At 43.4% G+C, this 27293-nt stretch overlaps 1 protein-coding gene across 1 annotated transcript; it reads left to right on the top strand.

The window, feature by feature from the left end:
• Positions 1-5844: 5844 nt before the first annotated feature.
• On the top strand, positions 5845-27293 carry atp6v1c1b (ATPase H+ transporting V1 subunit C1b). Its single transcript, XM_006635984.3, has 13 exons — positions 5845-6012; positions 12370-12544; positions 13346-13413; positions 16784-16869; positions 17258-17352; positions 17470-17561; positions 18854-18952; positions 21001-21069; positions 23892-23984; positions 24150-24243; positions 24883-24980; positions 25664-25790; positions 26620-27293. The coding sequence occupies exons 2-13, from the start codon at positions 12413-12415 to the stop codon at positions 26713-26715; spliced, it is 1149 nt and encodes a 382-aa protein (XP_006636047.1). The 5' UTR covers positions 5845-6012; positions 12370-12412; the 3' UTR covers positions 26716-27293.

The following is a 27293-nucleotide window of genomic DNA, read 5'->3' as shown; positions in this document are numbered from 1 at the left end:
GTAATCAAATAGTACCAGACATAAGAGATGGAAATGTACTGTAGCTACTCCAGGAGTATGTGTGTTGGTGTCAGTGTATGTTTTTTTATCGAGAGTTTTATATAGCAGCTAGGCTTAGTCCAGAACTGCCCCCAAGGCTGATAAATGTGAACAGAAGAAATGCTACCACTGAGAGGAGGCTATCGGCCCGGCTAGCCTGCCAGTAGCTAACCGATCCAAGGATCCCCTCCAAATGTCCAAAGACATTTTTTGAAAGAAGTCAAGGTATTGGCTTCAACAACCTGGCTGGTAACTTGTTCTAAGCTCCCAGAACCTGTTAAACGCACTTCTATGTAATTTGTATTTGTGTGCTCATGTTCTGTGGTTCTCTTCCTAAAAAAACTATTTTGCTTACTCATTTTAATAATGTTATTAAGTGCTTTCTTTACCATTTTATTTTTCCTAATTTGTAGGAGTAGGAAAAAAAACAGGGATACATTTTTGTAGCTCTTTATTTGCTCACCTTTGGGTTAATGTGTTCCGTGCTTTTTGGATAATCTGATTATACTATCGCTGCCCATTTCCCACAGATCTCATGTCTATCCTGTCCCATTGTACTCCTCTTAAACTGTGTCTCATGTCTTCTATCTGCTTACCGAAAATTGTAAATGTTTGCCTTGGTCTCAACCCGTACAGTGTCAAGATATTCTTCAAAGCCACACCATATTATGATCTCAGTTCCCTAATGGTTCTTTTACTTCTCCTTGCCTCACTCTGTCTTGATTGTTTAAAAAGACGAGATCTACTCAAGAATTTCCTCTTGTAGGTGCTCACACAAACTGGATAAGAAAGTTATCATTTACCATCTCTGCTATTTCTGTTTCTATAGCTTTTTCCCTGTCTATGTTTGGAAAATTGAACTCTCCCGTGAAAACTACCTCTTCTTAACACATACATTCTTAATTTCATCATACAGTTTAAAATTATAATCAACATCTGCAATTGCTTGTCTACAGCATAGTCCTCACTCTATAGCTTTTGATGGTTTTTAATGAGTTGAACCCATAAAGATTCAGAGACTCTTGATTCCTTAAGTTCCTGTACCCTGAATACTCTTGTTAATACACAGCGCTACACCTCACCCTCTTGTATCTTTGCCTGCACATGTGGTAGCTTCTGTCTTACCTAATTTGTTTCTGTTACTCCTGGCATTTAGGCATCAGAACATAATTACCTTCTCATTTGTTTTCTCCTTTGGTTCTCCCTTGATCTTTGCTTCTCAAATAACTTCATTTTTGATTATCTTCAGTTTCTCCCCATTTCCATTTTAGTTTCAGTTTTTCTGGATTTCTGTGTGGTTCCTTGTGCCCAGATGACTGGTGCCCATGTCATTAAGGACAGTTGTCCTTCACTGGGGAAAAGTTTCCAGTGTCCCTGAAAGCTGAAGCTTTTTTCTGTCCACAGTGTGCTCTGTGTTGTCCCTGTGTTGTGTTGACAGATTAACACTTGTAGGAGATTCTGCTTCAGGGAATCCTGGGTTAGCCGCTGTTCTTCAGTTTCTGGCCAAGTGTTTAGGTTTCGTTCTTGTTGGGAAAGTTTGCTGTTCATTCAAATGTTATTTGTGCCCTCAAATGGGCATAAACTGCAACAATCAGGTTGCCTCCTGCCTTAGCAAGCAATCTGTCGACTCAGTGAACAATATCTGTGGCCTTAGCTCCAAAGAGACAGGAAACTGTTGTTGTTTCACAGTCTGGGGTGCGAGTCTCAGTTGCAGTGTTTTTGAGAGTGGAGTCCACCACCTCTGTGTGGGTTCTTTAAAGAGGAGGGCTAAGTCTTAGGAAGCAACTATGCTTTAAATTTCTTTCTTTCTTTAAATTTTCAACTTTTGTTGGCATTTTAGATGGTTGTGCTCTGACTGAACTAGAGACGTCTCATTGACGTCTGCCTCCCCTCAGTACCCGTCGGTACATCAACAGACCACACTCTGTGAAATCCCATGGACATAGACTTAAATGTAGACGAAGTGACTCTGGCTTTTCTGTTCCTCTGAATTGTTTCTGTACTTTCACATGTAACTGCACTTTGCCTTGCAGACTTCAGTGCAGTCTCAGCGGCTGTCTGAAATGCTGACTCAAATTAAACCCACCAAATGTGCCCCGGATCCTATTCACACACTTTCTCAGTTCTCTGTCCCATTGTCGTGCATATCATTATCATTATGATCTGGAAGTGTTCCCTAGGCCCTTAAACTTGCAGTAAATATTCCTCTCTCAAAAGAGCAGACTCCAACCTGCTCGGTAATTATAGGCTGATGTGTAACTTTTTTTTGGCAGAGGCTCTAGAACAAGTTGTTGCCGTTCAGTTACAAGCTCACTTATTTGCAAATAAACTGCGTGAGTCATCACAATCTCAGATCAGATCGATGCATGGTACATGAGCAGCTCTTTGGATTACTAATGATTTATTGCTGACTGCTGACTTATCCATTCTTGCGCTGCTGGATCTCAGTGCCTCCTGTTGCCAGTTTTAAATGCATTTCCATGCTATTGGTCAACATCTCTGGGTTTTCTCAAAATCAAATGGTCAAGTTTCCGGTGCTTGTGTGTCAGAACACAACTGAGAACTAACAATGGACATACTACATCAATAAAGGTGCATTTCACATCCACCGTCAACAATTAGCAATTAATAAGAAACGAAAGCTTCGAAATATGGTGGAGTTCCTGTACAATTTTAACAATTGATAGCTGTATTTGGGCTTCTGTCACCATGTGCTACCAGTAAATATTTATTTGAACTTCAACAATGTGGCTGATGATGGCCTTTACACTGCACCTAATGACTTAGTAAGGAGCATGTGCCCAGACGCACTTCGCTTGCTGGATGAGGTCCAGCTGTGGGCAGTCCACCCTACTTTGTGCACGAGGTTGGCTCCAGACTGTCCCAGTATTGTGTTCTAAACAATAAGACCCAGACCCATTGATCTCTATAAACATATTCCTTTGTGGTATTTTCCTAGAATTCTGAGAAGGAGACTCCCAGAGTCAGGAAGCCCTCTGCGTTTCCAAATTTAGAAAACAAGTGACTCCTTTAAGACCCCTGCCAGTCGCAGTCCTGCTTGAGGGCTCAGAGGGGAGATGCTGGCACGCTTGTAGCCCTTTGAAAACAGACAGGACCATGCCCCTACCCCAGACCCCTGTCGTGAGGTCAAAGGTCGCAGGACTGCAGACAATACAGGAGCAGATTCAGCACTTCCAGCTCCTGCCCACCAAAAGAGCACGGCCAGGCTCCTCATAGTCTTAGTGAGCTTCGGTACTCGGGCTGGAAAATCCTTTGGAAAATGTTCCTTGACTCCAGGGTAGCATGGTCACACGAGAACCTCACAAGGTAACAGTTGTTTTGATTTAGAGCTGCTCCCTGATTAACAGACTAGTTAATCGTGTGCATTGCAGATGACTTCATCACAAACTGTTTAAAGCTTTGGATTGTCATCGGAAATTATTTAGCATGTGTTTGCTGGGTTGAGATGATCAGGAAAGTTAATCTACATCGTTGAGTTCTGCGCCTCTGCCACTCCTGACACATTGGAGTCTGATTGAAGCACTAGCCAGCAAACACATAAGCCTCAGCACAATTTGCCAACTATATTTTTCAAAAGGTGTCTTTAAAAAAAAGCAATGCACAAAAAATACACAGTGGTAGTCATCCACCGATTTTGTAACCACTTCTTCCAATTCAGGGTCACAGGGGAGCTGGGGCCCATCCCCTATCAAGCAAGGGGCACAAGGCAGGGTACACCCTGGACAGGACGCCAGTCCATTGCAGGACTCACACAGACAGTTTTCCCAGGAGCCAATGAACCTGCCAATATGTCTTTAGACCTCTGCAAGGAAATCGGAGCACCTGGTGAAAAACATGAACAATATACAGACTCCAAGCAGACAGAAATTGAACCCAGGGCACTGTGCCACCGTGCCAACCTTCTAGAGTGCTAATTAGCTACCAAATGGGATTGCATTGCCCAGGTTTTATCGTCAGTGTCTAATGTACGGGCAGAGGGTGGAAGAAGGAAGGGGAAAGAGCTGGAAAGATGAACATGAACAAGCTTGACCCCTGATGTGTTTTTCAGGATTCAACACTTACCACACAATCGAGCCTTTGTCCTGGATTGCTCAAGTCAAACTGCATTTTTCCTAGATCATTGCTTTTAAAGGTCAGAGTCACAGGAGTGAAAAGAGGATCACATCTAGCTATTCTTTTCAATTTACACAATCCCCTTAACACTTCTAAAGAACGCACCTGTTTAAAGAGGAAACAGTCTTGTCTGTGCCTTGATGGTCATTATTCCTTCACTGCGGCACAGGAGCTAAAACACACTGACGTGGATGGTCATGGGATTAAACAATATGATCAGGTTGACTTGAGTCTTAATTGTTTTCCTACAGAAAACCCAGTGACTTTCTCATTCGTCATTCAAACTGTCCAGACAACCAGAGATGTATTTTTTCTTGGAATTATTCCTGGGAAATTAAACACACTTATTAGAAAGAATGAAGAAAAAAAGCATCTTGGAATTAAACTTCACCGTATGCAGCTTAAGTCATTTTAAAGGAGATGATATGGAAATTATGAATTATTATTACATATAATTATATTATCCGTAAGCATAACAAAGATTTCAAATGAGAGGAGGCTATCTGGTCTATCTACCACGTTGGGTCATTAGTAGTTCATTGATCCAATTATGAAGCCAGAGTATCAGCTTCAACAATATGGTGGGATAGCTTGTTCCATACTCCCACAAACCTTTGTGTAAAGGGTTTCCATTTCTCAGTTGTAAATGAGTTTCCGCCTAGCTTCCATTTGTGTCTTCTGTTTTTCACGGCACTAAAATTGCTCTGGCAGGAGAAACAAAAATTAACTTGCCAAACTAGAACCAGTGAAGAAAAAGGATCTTGATTCAGTAAGATAGTTTTTTTATTCACACTGTGAACCTTAGTCTATCTGTCCATTTTCTGTTTCCTCCATTTCTGGATCACAGGGGAGCCAGCGCCTATCCTGGCAAGCAGTTGGCATGAGGCAGGATACACCCTGGACAGGATGCCAGTCCATCGCAGGACACACACACAACTTCCCCAGAAGCCAGTTAACCAATCCGTCTGTTTTGGACTGTGGTGAGGAAAACCCACACAAATTTCACCCAGGTACCACCCCAGGTCTGGATCTGAACCCAGAGCCCCAGCACTGCAAGACAACACTGCGAGCCACTTTACCACTGTGCCACCCAAACCTTAAATCAGGGTGGAGAATGATCTTATGGGATTTTAAAGAGGGGAAAAAGAACTTTGAAAACTGTTGAGTAAATTTAGAAAACCAGTCAGAATACATATAGCGGAGGTCATGAGGTTAGTTCAGAAAAGACACATATCGCCGCTGCTTTGCATTCTGTAGTGAAGAAAAATTCTGAATTAAAACAAAAATCAACTAAGCTGCCATTTGCAATTTGTGACTACAGAGTCCATTAAAGTTTTGATTTGTCTGCATTTTGTAGCTCCGAAATGATATATTATGTGTATATGTCTACAGGGCTCTACAAACTGCATGCAAAACGTAGGAGATTAAAGGGATTAAAGTTGGACCATTAGACATGGCTTGGTACTGTCTCTAATAAAACGTGTTTTAATACAAGCATGATGAGAGGGGCCATCGAAGGAAATATTCCAGCAGGTGTCGCTGTAGAAACCTACAAAGAATAAGCAGAGTATCGCGTCTATTCGACCTCCGGTCCAGTAGATGTCGCTATAGAATTTTCCCAGGACTTTCCTCCCCTCCCCCCCTCCCCCCGGGGAGGGCACATGCGCAGTCAGGTGTGCGCAGAAGTTCTGCTTCTCGTTGGATCAGCTGACTGTGAATGTGATGCTCTCTGGAAAGACCTGAAATGAAAAACTGATTGACAATTATGAATATTAAATTGTAACCATCATTGCCGCTGATTGCCCCGTGGATAAACACACGTTTTCACGCCCGACACGGGTAAGTGTATTATTGTCGTCCTGCTGCTTTCGCAGCGATAAACTGATAACAGCAATGTTGTTTTTGATGTTGCAAGGTGAGGAGGGGTTAATACTTATTATACACAGCATAAAATATTCATTGATTTTCATTCAAGCGAAGGTATTGCAGATTTAGTAAATACCCGATATCATTTTTTTATTTTAGCCTTTTGATGCTTGCGTTGCTAGCCACAGCGAGCGACGAATGGCTGTTTCTTAATGTTGGAGAGGCCGTGCGCAACCCGAGATTAAGGGTTAACGCATCGTCGTCGGTGTGCACAAAAAATGAGATTTTTCTTTTCAAACTCCGAATCTTTTGATATAAACTCCGCATTTCTGTACGTTACCTATTTATCTTACACTTGCGTTTTTTTATCTTTCTTAATTTATACAGTTTAAGGATAGCCTTAAACGACGGTTTAATATTGAAAGTACAGATTTGTTAGGTGAAGAGCACAGACGTACAGCTACAAATACCATTGCTCTTGCTACCGCCAATAAGCACAGCGTTCATAGTCGTCTTGTGGGTTTTGTCAGATAGGATAATGCTCTGACGCGAGATTTTTGGGGAAGTGAAAAAAATCTTAAGTGTTGCAAAAGTGGAATCCTAGGATGTCAGCCTGAAGTGTGCTTTCTCATTTAACAAACATCTAGGCCTGTCAGCTGGGTCTCAAGAAATGGTTTTAATCACCATCACTTCCAGGCATCGCTTCTCCAGTTCAGGGTCACAGCGGCCTGGAGCTGTCCCGAGAGGGAATGGGCACAAGGCAGGACACACACTGGAGTGGACACCAGTCCATCACAGGGAACACGCACGCACACACAAACCAGCGCCAGGGTCAGTTTCGCTGGAAGTCCATTAACCCACCAGCGATGTTTTTGGAGTGTGTGGGAGACCCATGTGAACATGGGGAGAACATGCAGACTAAATAAGGACCTCAGCCCAGGTCCCCAGTGCTGCAAGACGGCAGTGCTATGGCTAACCACTATGGCACTGTGCTGCCCTTGAAATGATCGAAATATTTCTCATTATTATTAACAAAATAAGAAGGGGCCTTAGATATACCACCTCCTTATTCAATTGGTAATTATCTTACTTTTTGACTGTAATTGTATTTTATATGCCCAAATTTCATCCTTGTTTAATGATAGCAGTGTTGTAGAAATTTAGCAGTACCTTTTTGTTAACATTTTGAAATTGTTATGAATGAAACTTTTCACTTTTTAAAGAATATATGATTGCCACAATTCCATAACCATTTGAGGTAAAAAAATCTCCCTTTTTTAAAATGTTTTCTGTCAGTAGTCTTCTGTTGTAGGGACAGCCTGAATAGGATCTGGACTTAGGATAGGATTCTATGGAATATATAGCCAACACTGGAATAGCTCAGCGAGGACTGTGCCTCTCCACTCTGTGAAGACTACTGCCGAGTAAGGTGATCTGTAAGACCTAGTGCATTGTGGTCCCGCAGGACCAGGACTCAACGCTCTGTAGAAAATAAGGATTATTATTAGTTTTAGTTATAGTCAGGATAGTCCACTGGTTATCAGTCCAGGTTGTGATGGAGTGCTGTATCTCCGGGAGTTCATTCATGCTTAAAACTATATGATTTACAATTATTTCTGCATGCAGAGTATTTAATATTTTCTGCACTTGCTAATGCTGATCTTGCTTCTAATGACGCAGCTCTTAGTAGGTGATCAGTTTCTAAGGAACAGTAACAAGTGGGAATGAGGAACTATCAGACACTCCCACAGTGTTTTTTTTTTCTGCTGAAGGGCAGTTGGTGTCATGTCAGCCAATGCATTCCAACGATCAGAGTCCTTAAACTCTGGATTTGGCAGAGTGTTTTTTTTTTTCCAATTGGGAAACCCTACAAGGCGCTTTAGGAGCTGAAGGTAACTATAACAAGACACCTCAAATAGACAATTGGAATGAATGTGGTCGCAATTGAGAATGTGGCTGGAGAGAAAGTCAGAAGACACCACGGACAGTCAGGAACCAGAATCAGAATCGCTGGATTAGAACATCCGCTGTATGAGTTGGATTTCAAGCTTTATCTCTCAACACGCTGTCTAGAAGAGGCTAGACATAGCAGAATAGACACCCATATTTGGAAAGGGTGTGCCTTTCATTGAATGCTGCAGAATACCAGTGGGGTTCACATTGTGGTGCTGTCCTTCACTTGTTTTAAAGGCTGCAGCGTGCTTGCATATTGCACCCCCAGTTCCTAGCATACGGTCTGTGTGGAGGAAGTGGGCTTGAGGGATCAGCTGAGGGGAGCTCACACACGCTCATTAAGGTTCATGTGACTGGCCAGGACGTGGAAGAGGACCACTGCGCCATTTCTGTTGGGCCAGTCGACTGACTGCACTTGACTTCCTTGGAAAAAGACGTCACTCCTTTCTTAATATATCACGATTCCCCCGGGGGGGGCTTTTGCATGTCTGTGGCGGTGAACATTTGTCTGAACGTGAGAAGCATTTCCTAAGACAGTGGTGCAGCATCTCGTGCTGCCTCTGGGGACACTGTGGGGGGAAAATACACAGCACTGTGGCCTGACCACACAACCTCACAACCTGACACAACATGATTGGGAAGAACTCAACCAGTGCGCTCTGTATCTGGTCCTGAGTAGTAACTAGTTATTTAAATAAATAGACCAAGTATCTAATTGAGAGGGCGGGTGAGACAAAGTCAGAAGACAGTAGTTTGAGACCCCTGACCTAGGTCTTCATATTAGGTATGTTACATACTGTAACTAGTTCGGAGATATACAAATGTTATGCATTTGTAGTGTATGTTCAACACAGAATGAAAGGCTTTTACCTTTGCTTTAGAGGAGACTAGTGTCATTTCACTGCAGTCATTTTTTTTAGAATTCAGAAAATGTGGGCTTTTTGTATTTTAAATCACATCAGCGAGATTAGCAGAAAAACTTGACAAATGACTAGGTTTTGAACCACTGGATCAAAATGTGAAATAGTTTGACAGGGTCCCGTTATAACAAGGCATGCAATAAGAATTCAGGTGGGTAGCTGCGTCAGCATGCGTAGGCTGCAAAGGAACAAATAATAGGTTTATTCCATGCTGAAAAAAAGAAGAAAGAGAACACAACGTTTCGGCCGTGGAGCCTTCTTCAGGTGTGAGAGAGACAGGGCAGTAGGCAAAGGTAAAGTAGCGGGAGAACAAAGGTTGGGAAGGTGGAGGAGTGAGAGGTGGGAGCAGGGGATAGAAAGAGAGGCCAATCAAGAGGATGATTGGTGAGGATGCAATAAGAATGCAGATCTGATTGTTAATTGCATTGTGTTTGGTGGCGACAGTGGGATGTCACTAGATGAATGTATCCGGATGAGGTTTTTATCTGTGCTCCTCTGTTGTGATGGCGTGCGTGATGAGTTGTTCTACTCCAGGTGTCTGTCTGGCTGCATGGAGTCATGGCAGTGTGGATGGTGACTCAGTGAGCACCACGCTGACCTAAGGTTGGAAAAGAATAATTAAGCTGCTAAACCTCATGTGAGTTATATATGGAAGAGAAGAATACAGTATTTTATATAAGTACATTGAAAAACTGTAGTGGCCAGCAAGTGGCAAAGGAAGGGTAATTGATTATAGTTTTACAAGGACATAGTAAACTACGTTTCCCAACATGCTAGTGGCAAGCCTAGTATAGCTCCAACATGCAGTATGAACCGATGCAATATTAATGTGTGTATGGAATCAAAAATGTTTTTTTAGGATGCACAGCATGTTGCTCAGCTTGGACACAAGAAAGCTTTGCGGTCTCGGAAAATGTCCGTCATCATGTTTTCTAACAGGGAAGCATTTTAATGCGTGTGGGTGGACAGTAGCCTAACTGTCCCAGTAGAACAGATTGAAGACTTAAACTGCAGTGAGGCAGGTTACCGGACATTAGGTTATCAAAGGTACTTAAACAAGTACATTTACATTTTCAGGATTAAAATAATTGGGAACTTCACACCTGCTTGTATTTCTAATCAAGTATACTTGCGGTGTTAAGTCACAAACCCTTAGGTGATGTTGGAACAGGTCCCCTGTACTGGGCCTGTTTCATTCTAGAAAAGCGTGATGTACAGTGTATTAAAATGACACCTAAAGAGTGAGACACATATTCAAACAAGGTTTTCAACAAACGTCCTAGACGATTTCCCATGTCCTTACCTATGTGTGTAACAAACACAATAGAAAGTTTGCTTTCTTACAGCCTAACTAAAAAGCATAAGACTGTAACACAGAAGGCATTTAAAAACCATTTTTACATGCTTTAAATGAAATATTCCCAAAGAATAGAAGAGTTTTTAAGTGCTTTGTTAAATTGAAAATCTGAGAAAATTCTTAACATTTTAAAATAGTATTTTGGCTTAAAAAGACACTCACACAATGTCAAATGCCTATGATTTGTGCTAAAAGACAACTTCTCTCGGAAGTGGTGAGCTTACTTGACGCATGTTTAAAATTGTTCCTTCATAAATTATGGATGTGTTTGTGAAATGATGCGAATCGGGGAAACCTAAGGTGGGGAGGAGGTGAACCAAGAGCCCTTTATACATCTGGCGTTGCATCATTATGCACTGAAAGAGTGAAAGAGAAGTGTCCAGGTGGCTTGTTTAGAAGGTGCCTCCAGCTGCAGTCTGTAGTGCCGGTTCGTGTCCGGCTCTGCTGCTGATCTGGAGTCTCGAGTCCTGAGACCTCTGGGTGCAGTCAAGGGGTTTCATCTTCTTACCACTGTCTGTTACTCTCCACTCATGGGGGTCCTGGACTGTGGAGGTATGAAATCATTTTCATAGAGGGAATGTCAGCGTTGGATTAACACATTAAAGATCTGACAGCACCAGCACCACTCCAACACTGCTCCCCCCAACCCCCACCCCCCCAAAATCAGATCTAGTAAAGCAGTTTGCATCATCTGCGGTGTTGTTTTCTCATGTCTGGTTTGATTTTCCTGTGTGATTGCCTGTATTCACTTATTATTTTCTGTGGTGTCTACTTAAAAATCCCAGGGCATTTCTCGAAAAGAGTAGGGGCGTAACCCCCGCGTCCTGGCCAATTTTCCCATTGGGCCTTTCCACTCATGGCCTCCTAATAATCCCCAACTCTGAATTGGCCTCATTACTCTGCTCTCCTCCCCACTGATAGCTAATGTGTGGTGAGCGTTCTGGCGCACTATGGCTGCCGTCGCATCATCCAGGTGGATACTGCACATTGGTGGTGGTGGAGGGGAGTCCCCATTACCCGTAAAGCACTTTGGGTGGAGTGTCCAGAAAAATACTATATAAGCGTTAGGAATCATTATTATTAGGAACTACTCCAGAGAGACCAGACAGCTGAAGGACTACCATGAGGAAATAAACTAAGATTAAGAAATTCCATGTTGCGCAATCTTGCAACAAATCATCATGTGGTATCGTCATCACCAAATGACCTACCACAGCCACAGCCATGAGTGTCAATACTGCTTCTACAACAGTAGCAGATTCATTTAAGCAAAGTAGTCTAAACATGTACGTTTCATTTAAGACACTCCATTCAGCCTTTGCATGTGGTTATGTCGCCTTGGCAAAGCATTCTGGGAAGCCGAATACCCATTGACACGACAAGGCATCAATGCACATCTAACTGTTCTGAACGTAACATTGAATTGTCAAACATCAGAGAACACCATCTCTTTCTGCTTATGCAAATTCTACCAGTTTAAATTTCTCTGGTCAGTGCCTCAAGATCAAGACGCTGCCTGAGCCAAAACATATTTGGACTGCAAACTGAAACATAACAGTGTGTAGCTCACATCAAATAGCCTTCATAGGCAAAGGGCTTTGACTTACATGCATTAGTCTTGGTATTCAGGAGAGATGGCGTTCTTTTTGTATTCCTGGGTCTTTATGCAGGTGTGGTTCTGCTTGTATATCAATCACAGGGTGCTGTATCAGCGTGTGACTCTGTTGTGATATACTTCATTGCAGTTTTTGTCTGTGTTTCCGTAACAATTTCCAAGATGCCTGGAATTATTTTCTACAAGAAGCCATTTATCCAGCTGTATTTATCCATGCTATTGTTTCTTCATTGCGAATATGCAGGTTAAGTTTAAAAATTAAACGTCTCTCCCGGCTGCTTGACCTGATTACTGGGGTGCCCTGGGCCTTGAGGGGGATTGTGACCCAGTGAAATGATGTTGCATTGTTTTGTTTTTTGCAAATATAACCAAAAATCTATTCCTAAAAAAGGCCTCAGGTTTCCGGATTTACCTATTTATGTTAGGCTTGCACCAGTGCTGTTATTTTCTCATCCCTCTTCAGCAAAGCCTGTTTGATCTTGCAGTTGAACCCATTTCTCCAGTCCCCCGTGACCACCGCCTGCAGCCATGACTGAGTTCTGGTTGATCTCGGCCCCTGGAGAGAAGACCTGCCAGCAGACGTGGGACAAGCTCATGGTGGCCACCACTCGGAACAACAACCTCTCTACCAACCACAAGTTCAATATTCCCGACCTGAAGGTGAGCAGCCAGCGCCGGCCCGAGAGCCTTCCTGCAGACAAAAGGCCATACGAGACGCCCTGATCCCGTGGGAGAATTGGCTATGCATGAGGAGATCGCCACAAAAGAAATCCCACTGTGGCTGGGTGACATCCATTTGTCACGGAACGTGACAACCTAAGCTTGCTTTTAAGAAGCAGTTTTAGAGGAGCGTTTCCCTCTCGTTCCAGTTTTGTATAAATGTATACTTGACTTCTGGGATGTTGCATTCTCTTTAACACTATCGAGAACATAAGAAAGATAAGACTTTGGCACAATGTGGGGAAGACCCAGTCTGGCTTGGGCGCTAGTAGCTTGTTAATCCATGGTAATCATCCAGTGTTCTCTTGGAAGGATCCTTAAGAAAATTTGCTTCCAGGAGGTAACTGGGCAGCTTGCTGCACAGCACCATGATCCTTTGTGTAAGGAAATGGGTCGTGACTCCTGACCCCAGGGTCATGGGGTTCTCTGGGCTGACTTTATCAGTTCCTGTCAAAACCTTTCAAACATGTGTTGTGTTAGATGAGTTGATCTAAAATAATAGCCATCATAATGGAAGGATTTGGCTTTTTTAGTTTCTGTTTGGCCTTTTACATGCTTGTGTGACTTTTCCCTGCAGTGTGCTGTGCAACTCTTTTTAAAAGGATTGACTGGCTTTAGCTAAGTGGGGGCTGTTCATTAGTCTGACATATGGGATCCAGGGTCATGATTCATTCAGATTGCGCTGTCAATACGCCCGGTTGTTTGCTACCAATGCATGAGTAAATTATTTATCTTTCGCAGGTGGGAACATTGGATGTCCTGGTGGGATTATCTGACGAGCTGGCCAAACTTGATTCTTTCGTGGAGAGGTAGACTTTGATCAGATCTTACTGCCTCTGTGTGCATTTTTCAATGCTTGGGTTTGTCCCATACCGTTAAAACCCTCTGCCTTGAAAAGACCTGTGTAAAATTGATTCATACAAACATTTCAAACATTTTACTACTAAAACCTTTTTACCACAGTTTTACTACAATCATTACTCTGCTGGAGGGTAATCAGAACTGTTTAATTGTGAGATCCCTTGAGATGATGCACTGAGAAATGAAAGGTGCTGCATAAAATAGCAATTACTACTGCTGTTATTACAAAAGAGGGAGGGATCCACATTCTGTTTTAACAGTAATGAGATCAGTGAAAAATACTGGACTTCCTTGAAGGTATTAATTACTGCCCATTGAAGAGCAGTGGTCTTCTAAGCTCATGTTAGGTTCTTCTTTGGCTTTTTTTTTTTTACAAGCTTCTTGAGTTACAAATAAGTATGGCAGTAGTTGTAAAACTGTTGTCTTAATGAGGTAACTGTAATGTATGCTCACTGCTTTTGAATGGCTCCTATCAAGCATGCCTTACAGCTTTGTGCATTTTTACAAACTTGATGGGATCAACCGCCAGTGCTGGCTGTGCTTGAAGAGTGCAGATCTTGCAGGAACACACAGGAAGCATGATTCAAATTTAGGCCAAAATGGTAAGGCTGTCCAAATTGCATTTCTGGTGGCAGCGCTTCACTGAACATAGTGCTGTTGGGCCAGACTTAATACTTTTGTGACTGGCTGTGCTTATAGAAACAATAATACATTGAAAGAGGTGTCCATATTCGTTTATCCAAGTGGATTAGATTATCACATACCATTTTTGTCCTCGTTTGCAGTGTTCAGTTATGCCGGTGGATTTTTTCTTTTTTTAACTCAAATGTGGAATTTCACAGAGCGGTGCAACTATTATATACCAACTGGCTAAAGTTAGCAATTTGCTGTGTGGTGACATCAGTGTTTTTTTTTCTTCCATAATATTTAGACTGATGACAAAGGGCCGTTGGAAATTTTAAAGGTCTATTTTTAACATCTGGACAACTTTATGCTCATAAATCACACTTACAGTACATCTTTTCCTCTGTGATGATACAGACTGGTAGCATGTGAAATGCCTCTCTCTCTAAGAGACCGATCAATCCCCCCTCTCCTTACTGTCCTGGCTAGAATATTTGATCAGGCCTTTTTGAAAATACACATTGTACAGAATCCTTTTGATTTATGCTTGGATTCCTTTTGACACCTTCAACATATGAAGTATCCAAGTCTTTTTAGAAGGAGGTATCAGAACAAATAAGCCTGAAGTGCCAAAAGTAGAAATCAAAGGAGGTGATTCAATGTGCCATCCATTTGGGTTTGCACTAAGGCACAGAAGATTTGGTATGTTTTTCCATTGATTGTCTTTTTATAAATTCTTCCCTAAAAATGGTCTAATATGTTTAAGACAGCTTTTTTCATCTGGGTAACCTCATGTAAATCTCAAAGCTGGGAGTGATGACTCCCCTGTGGAGTGTAGATCATCGTTAAATTATTCCGATCTCATTAAAAAAATAACTAAAGTGAGACTCTGCTCTGGACAGTGGAAACTTTGACATTGCTAGGCCATGTGTCACCAAAGGAGATAAGAAACGCTACATTTTCATGTGCATCTGTCCAAGGAATTCAGATTTCCCCAGTCATTTTTGAGCATGTTGTCCATGGGCATCTTTGCATACATTTTGGAAACAGGTTGCTTTTTTTATTGGATATTCCTTGTTCTCCATGAATACTTTCAGTACATAACAGGGATCTTGGCCTATCAGGGCAGTGTAAATGGAATTAGCTTCCTGGTTTCACTGCAGGTTAAAATAAAAAATGATTGCGTGCCAACACATTCTCTCCCCTGACATTGCTGAATCCCATCATATCCTGATGTCAGGAGCTTCAGACGTCCCAGATCCACAGGGGAGGAGGAGCAGGCATGGAGGGGCATATCTCACTGTGGACTGTACGATGCCTCCTGTCATAGCTGTCGGAATCCTTCCTGACGGTCCTTTGGACCATCAGTGGTGGGCAGGGGGGACTGTTCTGATTTTAAAAAATTAAAACCTAAAAAAATGGTTCACAGAAAAGTGAGCAGATTCACAGTAGCTTCCAGGTTTTCTTTTTTTTTTTTGGTATCTTGCTCTCCTGGAGTACTTTCAACAATTAACGGAGATCTTGGCCTGTTGTAGTGGTGTCGTAGTGGTTTTTCGCGACCATATGAGCATGCCGCAGGGCTGGGCTGTTGATACCGAAGGCCTGATGTGCCATGTCCAGCAGCTTGCACCAGAGACTACCCTGCGGAAGAAGCAAGAATTATCCAGCACACGCACAACACTGCAGACATGACCCGTGTTGCATCCGCACGGAAAGCTCTGTGAAATACAGGCGGTTTCCTAAGCTTTGGAGGAGGACCCAGGAGACGTTTTTGGTGGACAGGCACTAAAAAATCGGCAGGGAGATTCCTTTTCTCTGAAGGGGGATTTGGACTCCTTGTCAGGGTCAGGGAGACACTGGTCTCTTAGGGAGACAAACCATGGCTGCGACAGCTGTCTGTGGATACCTTTTAGTTGCGAATGATACAACCCTAAAAGTATACACTGTACACGACTTCATATTGTCAGCACAGGCATTTACAAAAACAAATCCCAGAGGGCAGCTACCCTCACGCGCACTGTGGAAGGTGGAGAAGCTTCCATCCCCTTGCCATGTCGGGTTGTCACGACGGCGGCTCTCCGCTGCAGCTCCATGACGTGAACCTCATTCAAATGCAAGAGCCTTGATCAATGGTCTCGATTGTTTCCATTCATACTTTTTGTTTTGGGGAACATGTCAAAATCCGATGCCCAGAGAAGTTCAGACAGATCGCGGAAAATGCTGAGTTGACACCCCAGGTTAGGGTTAGGGTTAGCATTCACACACTACTTGGACAATCGTTAGGTTCAGCGCTGGATTTTGGGGCCCAGGTCAGGTTTAGGGATGAGTGTTTTTTTGCTCCTTTCTGAATGTTTTTTCTCCGGAAGCTCTCTGGGGCCTGGATGGCGTAGTGCAACGCTTGGTAATTGTGTCCCTAAACTATGTAGGTCGGATCAAAATTAGTAACCAGGGATTATTGAATCTCATTCAAATGCAAGAGCTTTGATCAATGTTCTTGATTGTTTCCCATTCATACTTTTTAATTTGGGGAACATGTCAAAATCCGATGCCCAGAGAAGTTCAGATACAGACGGGGGGTCTCTAACATCCTTCCCCAGTAATGAAGGGGCCCTGCGTACGGCACCAGCCGACGAGTTATCCTTCTCCTGGTCGTGCTGATCAGACGTCGATTTTTTTTTCCCCACCCATCTCCAGTGTGGTGAAGAAGGTGGCTCAGTATATGGCCGACGTGCTGGAGGACAGTCGAGACAAAGTACAGGAGAACCTGCTGGCCAGTGGAGGTAGGACTCTCAGCGCTGCCCGTTACTGAGGGCACTTCGGTGACGGTGAAGGCGTGGTAACCGCGCTGGCCTTGTTTTCAAAATGCCTGTGTCGAGAGCTCATGCAAGCAGAGGTCTGGAGTAGATGACATAACGCTGCAACAGAATACGCTCCAATAAGGAGGCAATTCAGTCAGTGTTGCTTGTTTGGCTCTATGTAGCAAATGATCCGAGCGTCTTTCCCTGCATGACTGCTGTGTGCGCTTTCACAGGAGCTTCACTGTGATGCTACCAGTTCACCGGTACTGCAAGTGAGATCTTCATGGTCAACTCCTAGAATCGAGTACTAGGGAAATGCATCTTGAAAGCATTGGCTAAAAGTGATAAAACCTTTCATTTTCCCCCCTAGTGGATTTGGTCACTTACATCACAAGGTTCCAGTGGGACATGGCGAAGTACCCCATTAAACAGTCACTGAAAAACATTTCGGAAATCATCTCCAAGGTGAGTCTGGCTGTATAAAGCAGCCTGGTGGTGGCGGTTTTGGTAAAGAGGTTGACTCTGGATATTATTGCTTCATGTTTTCTCATGTCGGTCCTATGCTCTTCTTGTGCTCTGCAGCAAGTAACACAGATTGACAATGATTTGAAGTCAAGAGCATCGGCCTACAATAGCCTGAAGGGGAATCTGCAGAACCTGGAGAGAAAGAATGCGTGAGTACCTCAGGGCGGGCTCTTGTGACCCGGGCAGAAAGCTTCACACTGCTCACCCCCAACACTGATCGCATCAACGTCGCCCCCCACTGGTCATAGACAGGCATTAACTCCTGTATACTCGACTCTCTCTCCCATCACTGGTCACAGACAGGTGTTAACTCCTATGTACTCGACTCTCTCTCCCATCACTGATCACAGACAGGTGTTAACTCCTGTATACTCGACTCTCTCTCCCATCACTGATCACAGACACGTGTTAACTCCTGTATACTCGACTGCTCTCTCCCATCACTGATCACAGACAGGTGTTAACTCCTGTATGCTCGACTCTCTCTCTCCCATCACTGATCACAGACAGGTGTTAACTCCTATGTACTCGACTGCTCTCTCCCATCACTGATCACAGACAGGTGTTAACTCCTGTATGCTCGACTGCTCTCTCCCATCACTGAACACAGACAGGTGTTAACTCCTATGTACTTGACTGCTCTCTCTCCCATCACTGATCATAGACAGGTGTTAACTCCTGTATGCTCGACTGCTCTCTCTCCCATCACTGAACACAGACAGGTGTTAACTCCTATGTACTCGACTGCTCTCTCCCATCACTGATCACAGACAGGTGTTAACTCCTGTATGCTCGACTGCTCTCTCTCCCATCACTGATCACAGACAGGTGTTAACTCCTGTATACTCGACTCTCTCTCTCATCACTGGTCACAGACAGGTGTTAACTCCTATGTACTCGACTGCTCTCTCCCATCACTGGTCACAGAAAGGTGTTAACTCCTGTATACTCGACTGCTCTCTCCCATCACTGAACACAGACAGGTGTTAACTCCTGTATGCTCGACTGCTCTCTCCCATCATTGAACACAGACAGGTGTTAACTTGTTTATCGACTTGTATTGTGACTTAATGTGTAATACAATTAGTTGTGCGTATTTTCTGTGACAATTAAATGTTAGTCACTTTTCTCTAACCATTAATATTGCCTTTATCAATGTCTATATTTTTGTTTTTCAAATTTTATTCTTTTGTTGCCTATGAATGAAAGGAATGTGTAAGGGGTTTTAGGCAAGTGTATTGATGCTAATTAAATTGCCAACTATGAACTTACGATTTGGTAAAATGTCTACTGATCTATACTTTACAGAGGGGAGTTCTGCTAGAAAATAAACAGATTTAAATACAACTGAAAATGTTCAGTTATTTTTTAAATTAAGACAACTGCAGTGTTGGAAAAACTGACAGCAAAGCCTTTTGTTGTACCACACTTTTACCACTAGGGGGAGTTTGTTAACGCGGAGTCTGGCTGATATCGTGAAGAAAGAAGACTTTGTATTAGACTCGGAATACCTCATAACCTTGCTGGTTGTTGTTCCAAAGTAAGTAGACGTCATATAATTGTGCTTTTTTAAAATTTTAATATCAAATTAAGATTCAACAGGAAAGAAGGAGCATTTCAAACACTATATTTTTGCAGACAGCGGCTAAAGAGCTATGGAACGAGAGCTGTTACAGAAGCCACACTTTCTGCTGAAAGTTTTCCTTTATAACATCGGAGTCGTTAAGCACCTCCCATCCTGCTCACTTTACATCATCAGAAAGCCTCTCGTGTCTCTAAGGGGTTCAAAAACCAGGAGACAACAGGAGAAGGGCTGGGTCTCACCCAGACAGTGTGGCGCAGTGGCTGGGTGGTCTGGACTCGTGACTGGAGGGCTGGGGGTTCGAACTTCAGAGGAAACCAGAGCAAGAATTCCACCGGAATGAAGTTGCAAAATGAAGTTGCTTTGCATAATGTGTCTGTCAAATACATTAGTGTTGAACATTTATTCCTTTCTAACAAGAAAAATTCAGAGAGCATCAACGCTGTACAGACCCATGGAACCCATGCAGGCAGCTGAAATGTTTCTTTGCTCTTCTGACTGAAGGAAATGAGGAATTAATCATATTCATGGGGACCACTGGGTTCAGGGCCCTGCTGTAGCCTGTACAGTGTCAGACGTGCACGCATCTGCAGTTTTATAGATGTTTTATGCCATTTCAGAGCGTAATAAATGTGTTTGAAATAACAAATAGGTTTTGTTAATCGGTTCAAGCGCCTATTGCTTTGTTAATAACCCATAATAATAAACAGTAGGTTCACAAACCAATTATTTTGTTTAAAGTGTTTCCAGCTACAATGTTCAGTTATATGGGTTATATGGGTGCCAGCAGCCATATAACCCTGCAGCTCACACTTAAGCTAAGCTTAACCCACTTAAGCTAAGCAGGTGTGAGCCTGGTCAGTACCTGGATGGGAGACCTCCTGGAAAACTAAGGTAGAATTAATAAAGACCATTAAGCTGAAGTCTGATTTTGAGCATTGATTTTATGGAGGGGATGGCTTTGTAGAAAAGAGGATTTAGTGCCCCCTTGTGTCTAACAGTGGAACGACAGAAGTCTGGGTGACAATCCAAGCAGCCCTGGTTTTGGTGTGCTGGGAGTGTTGCTGGTTTTCACAGCATCTCAGATTTTAATTACTCAAATGACTCAATTAGGTGAAAAAACTCCAATCAGCTGGTTTTAGCTCTTCATCAGGTGCTAACTGAAAGGTTCCTCTAAACCTATCATGTGTCATGTTTTGAGAAATTTTTGAAATGGTGTTTTTAGTCCCATCCCCGGTCAGTTTAAGAAGTGAATTATTTATTAATAAACCTGTTTGAACCAATTTGTCTTTGGTGAATGCTTCCTGGTTTGTAAGAGCTAAAGTTTAAAAGTAACGTGTGTGCCTGAATTACCTTGAGAGATGAGAACTTTATGTAGGTTTACGTTCTGGGCAGTTTATAGAATCTTGGCACATTCAGGAATGAGACATGTTTGTCTGGGGTTTTGGTGTAATTAATATAACTAAAAAGAGCCTACATCCAGGTTGTTGTAGGCGGAGTTTATTTTTGGCCTAATTATTCTGTTTTGTGATTTTTTTCCTTTTTTTATTGATGTTACCAAGCTGCATGAATACGAGATGACTAACAGGCTAAAAACAGCCGTAGGATCCAGTGTAAACATAAATCCTTGTTAAGCAAACTGTTACATTTGTAGCAGATATTCCTACAACCTTTTCAAGCCTCTGTTTAATCTGAAGGTGGTTCATCTTTGCCTTCATTAACTTACCCTACTAGTTGTTTATCTGCGTAAGTACACTTCATTTAATTTGTTTTCCAGAAAAGTCATTGAGATCTTATTTAACAACTTATTTTCTTGTTGTCTGCTTCAAAATCTGCTCTTTGCCAGTTAAAACAGTGTCTCTGAGCTGCTGCCTTACGGTTCTGATTAATTTCAGACAGCTTTTCACTTCATTTAGCTTTCTTTGGAAACATTCTTTTTCTTTAGACTGCAGTGCAGTGGTTCTTGAGAATTGCCTGTGTTTAATTTCCTTGCTTACCCCTATCAGGACAAGTTACGCTGACTGGCAGAGGACATACGAGACCCTTGCCGAGATGGTGGTTCCTCGGTCCACCAAGTAAGTAGCCTTTAGCTTTTACCTGGAGATCCACATTTTCTCTCGCTCCCAGTAAAGTCAAAAGTTTCAAGGTGAGCAATTCACAGCTGCCCCAAAAAGCAACACACAGCACTCTGGGTAGGGCATTTAAATCCTGCTCATGTCGGGCAGGCGATTCTAAGGCACATCTACTGGAAGTCATACCCAAGAGCCAGGATTTCCTTATGCTGAGACTGCTGAGAATTTCTGGGCAGGGTTAAACGGGCCTGTTGGGAATTTCGGCAGAGAAGCAGGAGAGGGCCCTGTGCAGATTCCGCCTTTCTTGAGCTCATTACACACAGCAGCACAGTGCTGGGGCTGCCCCACAGGTCACACAGACTGCTCGCGATCTCCCACTCTTTTGTACACGGTACACGCTCATGTGGTGCGTGCCAGGTTGGATTGTTTCAGACTCGGGTGGTTCTCGTCCTGTTCTTTCGAGCCGATCTCTCTGCGGTATCACACGGGGCATGTGTGGCGTGGGGGCGGGACTCTCGATGGAGAGTGATGCATTGCTACAGCTGAGAGGAGTGAGTGCTAATGAGACTCGGCTGTGGGAGGGCTTTAAGAGCACAGTGAATACTTCCTAGAGATCTCGGCGTATGTGTGACGCGTGTCCTAGGATCCCGAGGAAGGGGGCCGTGTTCATGACCCCTCTCGGAGGCGAGTGCACGCAAAAGTAGAAGAGAGTGCGAAAAAGTTCCCCAGCAGGCCGTGAGGGGTGGACCTGCCTGTTTTTACGCCCACTCTGGTGGCCACTACCCCCGTGGCATCACAACTCCTTCTCTTGACCGCCTCATTAGGACCAAATCCATTACTGCAGTTTTTATAAAGCCGGTTCTCCTCAGACTTCAACAGACTTAGAGGCATTTTGGTCGCTGATACAGGCAGTTTATAGCTAAATTAATATAGTCCAGTAATTATCTCCTACATTCTTCAGCACACTTAAGCACTGATGCTACAGCCTTGATTGTGCTGGTGTGTGTGTCCCCCTTCGGGGCCATTCCCCTAAGACAAAATAATCTCTTATGATTCAGCGGTACGTGTTTTGCAGCAGTCCCTCCAGCATGCCCTGGGTCAGCCTCAAGGCCTCTGTCTAGTGGGACGGGCCTGGAGCACGGTCCGGCCCGCCTCAGCTGGCTCTTACTGATCTAAGTCAGGGCTGACTCTACCCCAGTCAGCAGTCCTGGAGAGTGAGCCCCGCAGCCCTGTGACGACACCCCATCTCCTCCGCTTCGTACCTGTGCTCATTACCCAGGGTTCATGGCCGTCAGTGATAATGGAGACCTGCACCGACCTGTACACCAGGAGCCTCCCCTGCAGGGGTCTCTCTGCTGCAGCTGTTGCTGTGTTGTGGCCCTCTTGGCCAACGGGTGCCTTTCAGCAGAAGCGGAAGCAGCAGGCTTAATTCTTCCCCTTCGGCAGCTTCAGTTATTCACTCGCCACAGATGCCCTCTGTGGGTCTTAACGGTGCTGCTGTGTCAGGCCCCTTCTACATCCTGGGAACAGCTTTGGGACTGACAGTGTGTGAACCTCATTCAGGGCCTCAAGCGGCCAGGCTGGAGCTAAAAGATCAGAAATTACATTGGAAATTGCCAAGGTAAACGCTTTAGCACTACTGTTGGAAAAACAGTCTCTTTGTACTTATTGATTTAAAAAAGAAATCTGAAATCTCTGGCAGAGATAAAATTGAATAGATAGTTTTTCCCCGAGCGTCGCCATTTGGGACTGATCTGTCCATTCACTGACGTTTTTCATGTTGGTGAGGATCAGATAAGTAAGAAAGGAGCAGCTGACCCATGTGATTAGAAGACCGGGTATCTAAGGAAACAGATTGAAGTTTCTCACCTGTTCACAGCTGACAAATGCAGTTTTCCCTGAGAGAGAGAGAGCTCTCCATACCGCAAAGTCATAATACAGCAAAAGTCAGTAAGAAGGTACAGTACCAAAAGGGGCCTTCAGTCTGCGCTACTCAACGTATTTAATATCTAGCAGTAGGAGCCATAATAGACAAAAGTAATCTTGTTTGTCTGTGATCCACTTGGCATGTTGAAGGATGCTGTACATTAACGAAGCTAACTTGCTGTTAAATTCAGCCTTTGCTCACATGCAGTCTACTGGGAAATGGAAAAAAATGCAAGTACTTCAGAGCTTGGGGAAATTCTGTGAATGTCTCAAGATATATACATTTCAGTATGCAGCCTGCAAACATGGGCTTGAATTCTTGTCACTGAGTATTGTATGGAATACAGACTCCATTTGGTTACTCGAGGATTTACATAAATATTAAGCATGATGCTTTACACGTAATATTCAGTTTATCAGACTTCTTTAAAGCACTGTGGTATTTTTTGAAAGTCCTTCATTGAAGGTGCAGTGTTTGATATTTTTAAAAACATTTAGAATTGCTCCAGATATTACTATTCAGATTTTATCCTTTTCAGAGGCCTTCTTTGTTTTGGTATTTTTTCTGTTAATTAAAAGTACATGACATATTGTGATCATAGCATTGACATTAGCCTAGAGTATTTAGAAGAGATTATGCAAAAGTCTTTGTTTTGCTCCCTACAGAATGCAGTTAGTGAAAAATCATACAATATACATCAGAAATGGTTTTGTTGGTCATCAAAATATTAACAATTATAATTTAAAACGCTGATGGTACCTATTTGGAAATTTCTTCAAGATGGTGTGTACAGTGGTTGTCATATTTCTGTTTTCACCGGCGTTCACCTGCACAAGCAGCGTAAAGGTCTAGTTTGTGTGAAATGTGATGTTAACCTCCCCGTCACTCTTCCCTGAAGTCTGCTGTTTGAGGATCAGGAAAGTGGCCTGTTCAGTGTGACTCTGTTCCGGAAGGCTGTGGACGACTTCAGGCACAAGGCCAGAGAAAACAAGTAAGAGATCTGTTTGGGGGTTTTCAAGGTTTCAAAGCCCTTTGTTACTGTCTCTAATGGGTGTGGGGGGGGGGGTTGAAGTGCCTGGAATGTCTGCTTACCAGCCAGGCCATTGAAAGAAGCACAGGCAGCCTCTTCAACCCAGCTGACTGCATCACGTTGCAGGTTCACGGTGAGAGACTTTCAGTACAACGAGGAAGAGATGAAGGCAGACAAGGAGGAAATGACACGGCTCTCCACCGACAAGAAAAAGCAGTTTGTATGTATTTTGGTGTTTTCTGCCTCCTTAGTGGCCTGAAATGCACTAATGCCCCCTTTTCCAAAGCCCCTCTAAACAAACTGCTTGTGAAGTATGCTGCTCTCCTGTGTGGTGATGAAGATAACAGAGGTGAGATGTGAGAGAAACTGGGCTACTCCTTTTGCAGTGACTTACTTTTAAACGTTCAGAGCCCCCAAAACAACTGTTATCCAGTCAGCAAGCAGTACCACAGTTTTTCCACATCCCTTCCCAGATGTTTTCAGCTGTAGCGCCCTCTGATTTTCCCCTTGACCCCTTGGCTGTACATCAGCCTACAGTTACAGGGGCTAGGGAGTGTTATAGCCTGTGAAAGCAGTAGCAGGTGAGAGTAACAGCTGTACTGTAGTGTAGTGTATTTGGAAAAGCCCTCCAGCTGTGTTTGCAGAGATGGAACTAAATCCAAGGAGTGAATTTTATTCTAGAAGCTTTGATGTAATATTTTTGTGCTTCAGTCCATTGTTCATTTGTTAACAACTTTGAATATCCACATGTCACTTGTGACGTTTGTGATGCACACAGGAAAATGATTCTCGTGCATCCTGATGGAGCTTGTTCTCCGGCAGAACCAGTGCTTAGCTTGGTGTGCTTGACTTTCCACAGGGGCCTTTGGTTCGGTGGCTCAAGGTCAACTTCAGTGAAGGTTTTATCGCCTGGATCCACATAAAAGCACTAAGGGTTTTCGTGGAGTCTGTCTTAAGGTAAAGACCGTGCTCAGAGCGTTACAGCTGCTGCAGGTTGTGCCTTTGGTCCTGTAGCTGGCTCTTCTTTTTGCAAGGCAGTACCTCACAACATTATGCATCCCACAACACTCTTGTGCAGGTACAGTCTCGGAGTGTGGCCTCCGTCTCTCGTGTTTATACTGAACGTGCCACACCACACATTGCCTACTCCACAAGACTGATTTATATATATATAAATGTTGAACCGATTTTTCCATTATTCTCACATGCAACTTCCACAATACTGTGGAACACCTGCTCACGTCTCCAGGCACACCAATGGGCCACGGTACAGCTGTAGAGAAACATCGTTGTCAAGCAATCTTGACAATCGCCATTGACAATACAGTCCCGCTGGTGCCTTAGGGGAAATTAACCATATGTTCTTACAAAACTTCATTAAGGGATTTCAGTGTGTTTTAAGTTTTATTTGGAAAGTAAATGTTTCACGTGGAAGTAGTTTTAAAACCGAAAGCAGGGGGCAGCTCCTTACCCCCAAAGGGTGCGGGAGGCTGGAACAAGCTACCTGGCCATGTGGTTAAAGGCGCACGAGACCCCTTGGAGTCTTCATCTCGCTTCTTGGCCTTTCTGGTGTACTTGTCTTGGTCGCCACGGCGTTTCCTAGCCGTGATTTGGGGGCTGAGGTGCTGTTGTGTGCGCAGGTACGGGCTGCCTGTGAATTTCCAGGCTATGCTGCTACAGCCCAGCAAAAAGACCATGAAGAAGCTGCGGGAGGTGCTGTATGATCTCTACAAGCACCTGGACAGCAGTGCAGCCGCCATCATCGACGTGAGTGACGTTCTGGGACAAAGGGGGGGGCGCGGTGCAATTCCAGTCACTGCAGTGTCGCTACCTGCAGCGCAGACTCGCGACTGCGGTGCTTTCATCCGGGGGGGGCAGTTACCACTGAAGCCCCACGCACCGGAACAGGCTGTCTTTTTGGCTTGTCAAATTAAAATGTTTTTATGTGGGGGGAAAAATATCTTAAAAGATGCTGAGACCGTTACGTGGCCTGTCACAACCATAAGAAAGCCTTCAAGCGGGCTTTGTCTAGCTGATTGCAGTATCATTATGATCATAAGAAATTATGATCACCTAAGAAAGAGGTTTTAAGCCTAATTGAGGAGGACCTTAATTTTAACCCTGAGCTTTTGTCTAATCCTAGTTTTAACATCAGTGTATTTGTGTTTTCTAATACAGTTATTTTAGTCCTGTCCTGAAGTCCTATTTTTGATCTAGATCAGAAGTGCTGATTTTTTCATGTACAGTATATGGTGCTCATTACCTGTGTTGAAGTGTGACAAATGGCCTGTTGTAAAAGGCTTGATCTTTCCGTGACCTCCCGCCAGTAAAAGCTCAGAGATGTTTTCACCTGCTGTGCTTTTCCCAACAAGCTCGCTCTTGATTTGAAGCTAATGCTGCAGTTGCCAAATAATTTTCTCTTTCAAACATTCGGTTCTGTGTTTGAAGAGACAATTATGTGAGGTTCCCTAACTTGTTTTTTTAATGCTTTGAAGCCAGATGCTTTCAGTCCACACCCGGTTACCATGAGTGGTTTTGGTAATAGCTTTACTGGGTGAACGAGCTCGTCGTCACCTCTTTCTTTATTCCGATGCAGGCGTCTATGGACATCCCCGGCCTGAACCTCAGCCAGCAGGAGTACTACCCCTACGTGTACTACAAGATCGACTGCAACTTGCTGGACTTCAAATAAAGCAGAGCTCCCTCTCGCACTCCCTCCTAGATGTCGTTTTAATGTTGACCGCAGATTAACCGAGATACCTTTAATTGACCTCTAAATTGTTTTAACTGTGGGTTAATCCACTTTGGCATCTCTAGTTGTTGTGATGAGGTAAAACCTCCTTCTGTCGTCTTGACAGGGGAAGAGGGGCTTCTGTATCTATTTTTGTTTTTTTTCTTTCCTTTTTTTAAACTAAAAAAAAATCAATCAAGGTATATAAATATGTGCTCAAAGATGATAAAATCTATTTATGGTCAGGTATTTAAAAAAAAATCATTCCTCACATTCCTCATCTGTGTAGTGCTGTGCAGTAGCTACATCTGTGGGTCACTGTTCTTGAAACTTCTTTATCTGAGGGCCTTTTTATCCTTTTATTTCATTTCAAGTGTGTGGTCCATCCTATAGGTAGTGCCCCCACTTCAACAATGAATCGTGTTACAGGAAAGCAATATGTGTGTGTTGTCTTATGATGTCTGTGTATATTTGGTGTTTAAGGAAAAAATGTACAAGCACTATATCATGGAAAAAAATAAATAAGTAAAAATGTAAAA

This window comes from Lepisosteus oculatus, chromosome 10, assembly GCF_040954835.1.
Source record: "Lepisosteus oculatus isolate fLepOcu1 chromosome 10, fLepOcu1.hap2, whole genome shotgun sequence".
Taxonomy (NCBI): Eukaryota; Metazoa; Chordata; class Actinopteri; order Semionotiformes; family Lepisosteidae; genus Lepisosteus; species Lepisosteus oculatus.
The sequence above is the reverse complement of the archived record's forward strand: the minus strand, read 5'-3'. Positions and strand labels throughout refer to the sequence as shown.